The sequence below is a fragment of the Monosiga brevicollis genome, genomic scaffold (assembly GCF_000002865.3).
Source record: "Monosiga brevicollis MX1 MONBRscaffold_26 genomic scaffold, whole genome shotgun sequence".
In the NCBI taxonomy this organism is placed as follows: domain Eukaryota; class Choanoflagellata; order Craspedida; family Salpingoecidae; genus Monosiga; species Monosiga brevicollis.
Window position 1 is genome coordinate 15,872 of NW_001865063.1, and position 7,865 is coordinate 23,736.

Below are 7,865 nucleotides of genomic sequence, written 5' to 3' on the forward strand. Positions count from 1 at the left end.
GTGTAGAGGGACCAAGCCATCGCTGGGCACTGTGACCTGCGCCTTGAATCGCCGCAACAGATCGTTGGCCACGGCCACAAACGGCACAATCCACAGCACCGTACCGGCATGCGGGCGACAGCCCAGCTTGGGCAGGGTACAAAATGTTTTACCCATGCCTGTCGGTGCAACAACAATCAGCCATCCATCTTCCGGCCGGTGCTGGTCAATGGCCGCAGCCAGGTCCAACTGTTCTTGGCTGTTGAAACTGTGGCCCCAGGAGATGGTCGCCTGCTTGGCCAGCTGGGTCATGTAGGGTACGTCATGTTCGGCCCTCGTGTTCATGATGATACGCCCGTTTGCCTCGGGCGAGAGGTCAGTCACCGGGTTCCAGCTGATGGGATAGCGAGCTTCCAATGCTTCTTGGCTCGCGGTCAACTCGGCCATGCTGCGCTTGCGATCTAGTCCAAACAAAGCATGCCACTTTTGCGAGGCCACTTGATGCATCAGTCGCGACGACATTTTGGTTTGCACATGGTCACTGGCTGTGCGCGCATAGGCCCGCTGGGCCGTGTCCCCAGAGTGTTGAGCTTGAGTGTGGATCAGGCTGCCCAGGGCGCCGGTCGTCTCGGCCGACAGTCGATTAATGACAAACGTCGTCATCCAGAAGGTTGCGGCGTGTCGCCACGTGGCCACCCCCAGCTTTGGCCGATGCAGGTACGTGGTCATCTGTCGATGAAATGTCGCATATATGGTGGCTGGGCTGACCATCGTCTGCAGGGGCGCAATGTTGAAGAGCAGGTGGCTGTTGTTGTAGTGGTTTCGAGCGTCCCGGACCTCGCGTCGCAATGTCATCGTCTCGTCGTGGCTCATGTGGTCTTCATCCAGCTCGTCGTCGAGCAAATCTTCGTCGTCCTGCTCGGCATTGTGAATGCCATTCTCGTCGTCGGGGGTGTCCAGCCCGCCCCGCTTTTGCAGCCAGCTGCTCAGCATGTGCTCCAGAGGCTTGCACAGCAGCAAATACATGAATATCAGCGTGCTGATTTCCTGGTCCATGTATCGAAAGGTGTGCTGTTCGTTCAGGGACAGCCAGTAGGTCTTGCTCACGCGGGTCAATATGGAGAGCTGCTTCTCGGCAAAAAACGCGGCTCGTTGCCGGCCCACGCCGTTTTTGTAGGACAGCCCTTGATACACAGAGGCTCGTGGCGGCAGACCTAGTCAAATGCAAACAGGCATGAGTGGCGCAAGAAAAAAAAAAAAAAAAAAAAAGAGACGGCTTGATTCAAGGAGACGGCTTGATTCCAATCGTACCTCCGGCAATGTGCGTGTAGGTGAGTGCTAGCTCGTTGAACCTGCACACATAGAGGAGCCATACCCGTACCCTGTCCTCTCGAAAGGTCAGCTCGCCACTGGGCCCATGCTCGGTTTGGATAAACTCTTGCCGCAGACTCAGGGTCTGGCCAATGTGATCAAACAGCGCGTTCTCGGCTGGACTGCCATGGCCCACCCACCAGTTCTTGACCCTGTTGGTCCGATCCTCCTTCAATCGCAGCCGCTCATATTCTTTCTCGTAATCTTTCCGCAGGCGTGAGTCCAGCAAGAGGTGCTTGTCCAAAGTTTCCGTCATGTCTTTGCGCATCTGCTCCAATGCAGCCCCGAGCTCCTCCACATTGAGCTCAATGCCTCGACAGACAATGGTGCGCAGCGTCTCGTCCGTCACGTCGCCATCGGCTCGGACCTCGACGTCGACTCCAGCCTGCCCCTCGGCCACGCTCGCTGTTCGTGCCATGCTCATGCGCTGGCTCAAGAAATGCACCAATCGCCCGGGCTGCATATACGGCCTGAGCTCGTTGGCCACTGACCACGACTCATTCTTGCCACGGCGAAGCAGAAACAATTTGAAAACGTACAGCAGTCCAGCGGGCGTCGTGGTCCACTGCCTGATGTCTTGCAGGATGCCGCTTCCTTTGGACATGGCCGTGCACAATAAGAAGACGTTGACAAAGTGCACCTTGTCGTTGTCAAAGAGGCTCAGCTCCACCTCCACCAGGGCCAGCCACAGGGATGTGAGGGGCTCAACCAGCTCTTTCTTGGTCATTTCAGCGTCCAGGCCCGCCCTCAGAGGCACGGTGGCATTGAGTACCGCAGGGCAACGTCTGGCAAGCACCAACACGAAATTCGTTCTTAAGCATCGTTTTGATAAATCTTGTGAGAAGGTTGAAATTGAACTAATGGATGGAAGCTTGTTGTTGATGAAAGGGGCAACACAACATAATTGGAAGCATCAATTAAATAAAACGGCCAAGAAAGTTTCTCCTCACGGGTCAGGGCTGTCGCCTTTAGCATGTCTACCAATTCATCATCCACGTCCTTGTCGCCGCAGGCTTCAACCTCGAGATCTGTTTGCGTGCCCACTGTCTCTTGCACCTGTGTGCTGGCGTTCCTGACCCGAGATGACTGGATGACCACCTGTTTATGAACCACTTGTTGCACGCAGGTCTGTCCATTCACGGTCTTGGCTTGGATCTGATCCTCTACGTCTACCAGCTTCATGAGCTTGTGCCATTCCTCAGACACAAACTGGTTGGTCACGGCCTGGATGGTTCGGTAGACTTGGCCTGGCCGAAGCTGTTTTTCGAGCTGCATTGGCGCAATGTTGAACAGCAGCTCATACGTGCCCTCCTGTGCGACACGCTTGGCCGCTCGTAGATCGTCGTGCTGGTCGTCAACAGAGCCAACGGTGTTGGGCTCAATCGAATCTTCGTCCTCCATCGCGTCTGCCTCGAGCTCATCTTGCTCTTCTTCCGTCAAAGAATTGGGATCTATTGCCTCAGACGTGATCAATTCGTCTCGATCTTGCAAGTAATCAGCAAACAACTCCTCCAGCGGCTTGCACAATAGCAGGTACGCCATCATGACCGCACTGGCCCGCTTGTCCATGTAGTGTGCAGCATGCGACTCGCGATTGCTGATCCATGTGGTTCTGCCTAACCCTAACAAACGCCAAGCGATCTTCAGAGAAGAAGATATTCTGGGACTGGCGGAGGAGTAGCGATGGAAAAGGCTCGTGTATACCATGGCATGCACGGGGAGACCTATGTGTATGGTGAAACTGCGTTGGGTTCAAGATGCTCGTACGCCCAGACTATCAGATGCACCAGATTATAGGTGTGCATAGGTCAATGCCAGGCAATTAAGCTCTCGCAGGGAGCTGGTCCACTGCCACTTTGAGGTTATGATCTGCATGTGGTCAATTCACAAAGCAAACAGGAAATAGAAACGGAAAGGTGCAAAGTAAAGTAGCGTCAAATCCGTGCTTCCACGCATTTGAGCACTCCCACTGCTTTTGTGTCGGTCACTATAGCTGCTGTGACCTCACGTATACACACCTACACTTAGACCTCACATTTCCTGGCTCATGCCTTGGGGCACTAAGCTTGTGACTACTGCTGTCTCCCTTTATTGTGACACCTGCGGTTAGGCAAGGGTTGCACTTTCCCTATTCTTGAGATCGAGAGGTTCTGCAGCGAGTCTAACGGTGCACCTGGCCTGGTCACTGTGAATGCTTGCCAACCGCAGCTGGTTCAATTGACCTCAAGACACCATCAAAGCTTTTGCTTCGTCTCAACGGACGTCTCTCAAACCTCTCACAAAGCGCTTCCTCAAGCCTACGCGCTTCCTCGCAACCTAAAACCGACCGTCAGACGTGCTGGAGATAGTACATGATGACAGTGAAAAATCTTGAGCTACTTTTCGGTGCTTCTTGTGCTTCATGTCCTTTTTTTTTGTGCTCGTGCTTGCTTTGTTTATCCTCGGGTGAGCCGCCCTCATCAGCAGCTCGCGCAGTGCCGCAGCCGCCACTACCAAGGCACCATTGCCATCATTCAATGTCATGGCAAATTGAGACGGAGCAGCTTCTCGCTCTTTTTCGGTGGTTGTTGGACTGTTCTGCTTCTAAAGCCCTCCCTGCCTGTTGACTATGTTTTCTGTTTGCATAGCAATCGACAAGGCAAGCATAGGCGTAACGCATTTCAATTCGTAAGTGCAGCTTGAGCGGCGGACATTTGAGCGGCCAGGTCACCAAGGGTTTGTAGGTCGTGAATATTGAACAATCGAGGATCCACGCGCCAGCCGACGCTACAGAGAACAGCAGCAGCGCACCGCCAGTGTCTGAGCTGCTCCGCGTAAATTAAGCCTTGAACTGGCGCCACATTGAGATCCGATGAGAACAAGACAATGCAAACAATGACATGGGAATCAGGTGCGTACCATTGGAATTCGAAGATCGGTAGGAGCAAGGGTTACGGGTTGCACGCAATAGATCTGCAACAAGCTGTAAAGTGAAGCAGATTTATCAGTAAGCAAGCTTTCCTTTGCAATCAATACCGAAGAAAATAAATATAGGCCCACCTGCAGCTGGATAAGATCCCCGCGAAGGTACAGATCCAAGGGCCGTGCACCCGTCTGCCACAGCAGCCCATCACGAATCAATCGCAGGTGCAGCAGAAGAGCGGAAAAGTACGCCATCGTGGTTGAAAGGCTTACAAAATCTCTCGCATCTGGGTCGGCGCCGCGTCTCAAGAGCTGCTGAGCAACCTTTCGGCTGGCAAAGACGTTGCAAGCTGCATGGAGCGGCGTTCTAAGGTCCTATATAAGATAATCAATGTTCAGAAACATGAGGCCTATTTGCAGTTCTTTCTTAAAGGGGTGGAGGGGAGCATCGGGGTAAATTTGAAGAAACGGCACTAAAAGCCGTTTGAGCGCGCGAGAGAGGCAAAGACGCGATGGCAAGGGATGGGGTATTGCTCGGTTTGAAGTCACAACATTAAGAAAAAGAAGGTGGGCGGAAGATACAGCGGAAAGAAGCGGGGGGCAGGGAGCAGCGACAACGGGCGGACGGAAGACGAGGAAAAACCAGGGATAGCGGGAAAGAAGAAAAGGAACAAGAGGCAGAACGGACGCGCACGGTGGGAAGGGTGTAGAAGAGCGAGGGACGAGGCAAAGGCGACGACCACCAGCAGCAGCAGCAGCCAGAGGGTTAAAAGAGCAAAGAGAACGGTACTGTACTGACGTTGTCCTTGACTTTAGCATCAGCACCGTGCTCCAATAGTATCTCCACCACCTTGACATAACCGTGACCGCAGGCATAGTGCAGTGGTGCTTTGCCATCCTGTGGGATGATGCAATGACGCACAGGTACAGAATCACAATCATTATCATGTGCTACAGGTGCACCATCATGTAGGAGGTAAAGGGGAAGAGGGAGGTACTGTACTGACTTTGTTTTTGACATTAGCATCAGCACCGTGCTTCAACAGCATCTCCAGCACTTGTATGACAGGAACGCAGGCATAGTACAATGGTGTTTTGTTATCCTGTGGGACGATGCATCGGTATGACGCACAGGCACAACATCATCATTATCATCATCATGTGGTACAGGTGCACCATCATGTGGGGGGTAAAGGAGAGCAAGAGGGAGGTACTGTACTGACTTTGTCCTTGGCATTAGCATCAGCACCGTGCTTCAACAGCATCTCCACCAGGTTGTCATGACCGGAATCGCAGGCATAGTGCAGTCGTGTTTTGTTATCCTGTGGGGTGATGCATCGGCATGACGCACAGGTACAGCACATCATTATCACATCATGTGTCAGTCATCATGTAGGAGGCAAAATGGCGAAGAGGGAGGTACTGTACTGACGTTGTCCTTGGCATTAGCATCAGCACCGTGCTTCAACAGCATCCCCACCACGTTGTCATGACAGTTACGGCAGGCGTAGTACAATGGTGTTTTGTTATCCTGTGGGACGATGCATCGGCATGACGCACAGGTACAACATCATCATTATCATCATCATGTGGTACAGGTGCACCATCATGTAGGAGGTAAAGGGGAAGAGGGAGGTACTGTACTGACTTTGTCCTTGGCATTAGCATCAGCACCGTGCTTCAACAGCATCTCCACCACGTTGTCATGACCGGAATCGCAGGCATAGTGCAGTGGTGTTTTGTTATCCTGTGGGACGATGCATCGGCATGACGCACAGGTACAGAATCCCCATCCATCATGTTGTATAGGTGTATCATAAAGGGGGAGCGAAAAGGGGAAGAGGGAGGTACTGTACTGACATTGTCCTTCGGCATTAGCATCAGCATCGTGCTTCATCAGCATCCCCACCACCTTGTCATGACCCGAATCGCAGGCATTGTGCAGTGGTGTTCTGACATACTATGGGATGATGCATCAGCATGACGCACAGGCACAGAATCCCCACCATCATTTTGTACAGGTGTATCATAAAGGGGGGCGAAAAGGGGGGCGCAGGTACTGTACTGACGTTGTCTTCGGCATTAGCATCAGCATCGTGCTTCAACAGCATCTCCACCACCTTGACATGACCCGAATCGCAGGCATTGTGCAGTGGTGTTCCGCCATACTATGGGATGATGCATCAGCATGACGCACAGGTACAGAATCCCCACCATCATGTTGTACAGGTGTATCATAAAGGGGGGCGAAAAGGGGGCAGGTACTGTACTGACATTGTCTTCGGCATTAGCATCAGCATCGTGCTTCATCAGCATCCCCACCACCTTGACATGACCCGAATCGCAGGCATTGTGCAGTGGTGTTCCGCCATACTATGGGATGATGCATCAGCATGACGCACAGGCACAGAATCCCCACCATCATTTTGTACAGGTGTATCATAAAGGGGGGCGAAAAGGGGGCGCAGGTACTGTACTGACGTTGTCTTCGGCATTAGCATCAGCATCGTGCTTCAACAGCATCTCCACCACCTTGACATGACCCGAATCGCAGGCATTGTGCAGTGGTGTTCCGCCATACTATGGGATGATGCATCAGCATGACGCACAGGTACAGAATCCCCACCATCATGTTGTACAGGTGTATCATAAAGGGGGGCGAAAAGGGGGGCGCAGGTACTGTACTGACGTAGTCCTTGGCTTCAATATAAGCACCATGCTTCAACAGCATCTTAACTGCCTTGACATGACCATTGCTGCAGGCCCAGTGCAGTGGTGTATTGCCATGCTGTGGGATGATGCAAACATGCACAAATTGAGAATTCCAAAGAACATCACCACACTTGGAGTGTAGCGAAAACGACACAATAATATTACCGCGCCATTGGATTGGGCAACAGCTCGAACATGATGCTGGTCCCAACTGTTCAACAGCTGCTCAGCCTTTTTGAGATTTTTTTTTAAGTACGCATCAAACAGCTGCTCTGCAGCAGCACTCATGGTAACGGTATCTGAACGGTATCTCTCGATCACCACCAAGCTCATGAGCCCCCTCCAACTGCAACTCACAACCCAAAAATCGGACTGGGATTTGACGACGGGGGCACGCATATTCCAAAACGGCAGACGGTCAGCGGGTCTTTGCACTTCCCTGCCTGGTGAACCAAGCGACTCACCTCTGTCGAATAGTTCTGGTCACGTTTGCGAGCGCAGGTGTACTTGCTTGCCCAAGCGCACACTGACGACTGTGAGGCGAGATCAGTGACCGCACTAACATGTAAATCAACCCAAACGCTCGGCGTCGCCACAAGGCCCCCAACCAGGAGAATCCCGTACCGAGCACAAGCAATCAGTCACCACACACCAAGCAAGACACGCCAAGCAGCCCGCCGATGCCGATATCGATCCAGATGCCAAAGAGGGGAAGACGAAGAAGAAGGAGAAGAAGAAGAAGATCAAAAGCAAATAAGCAGGCTGCAGAAGCAAACAACACACACACTTCTCTCTCTCTCTCAAATCTCTCTTTCTCTTTCTCTCTATATGTATCTCTCTCTCTCTCTTCACACACACACACACACACTCTCTCTCTCTCTCTCTCTCTCTTCACACACACA

At 52.4% G+C, this 7,865-nt stretch overlaps 1 protein-coding gene across 1 annotated transcript in view; it reads right to left on the reverse strand.

The window, feature by feature from the left end:
• Positions 1–6,982, reverse strand: part of MONBRDRAFT_11038 (uncharacterized protein) — a gene marked incomplete at both ends in the record, with an annotated part of 21,291 nt that extends 14,309 nt beyond the window's left edge. Inside the window, 11 exons of the mRNA XM_001748877.1 lie at positions 37–1,193; positions 1,291–2,184; positions 2,301–2,972; positions 4,249–4,312; positions 4,390–4,626; positions 5,051–5,149; positions 5,475–5,573; positions 5,684–5,782; positions 5,900–5,998; positions 6,466–6,624; positions 6,878–6,982. Of these exons, the coding sequence (XP_001748929.1) occupies positions 37–1,193; positions 1,291–2,184; positions 2,301–2,972; positions 4,249–4,312; positions 4,390–4,626; positions 5,051–5,149; positions 5,475–5,573; positions 5,684–5,782; positions 5,900–5,998; positions 6,466–6,624; positions 6,878–6,982 (3,684 nt within the window). The remainder of the gene's footprint in view (positions 1–36; positions 1,194–1,290; positions 2,185–2,300; positions 2,973–4,248; positions 4,313–4,389; positions 4,627–5,050; positions 5,150–5,474; positions 5,574–5,683; positions 5,783–5,899; positions 5,999–6,465; positions 6,625–6,877) is intronic.
• Between the last annotated feature and the right edge of the window lie 883 nt (positions 6,983–7,865).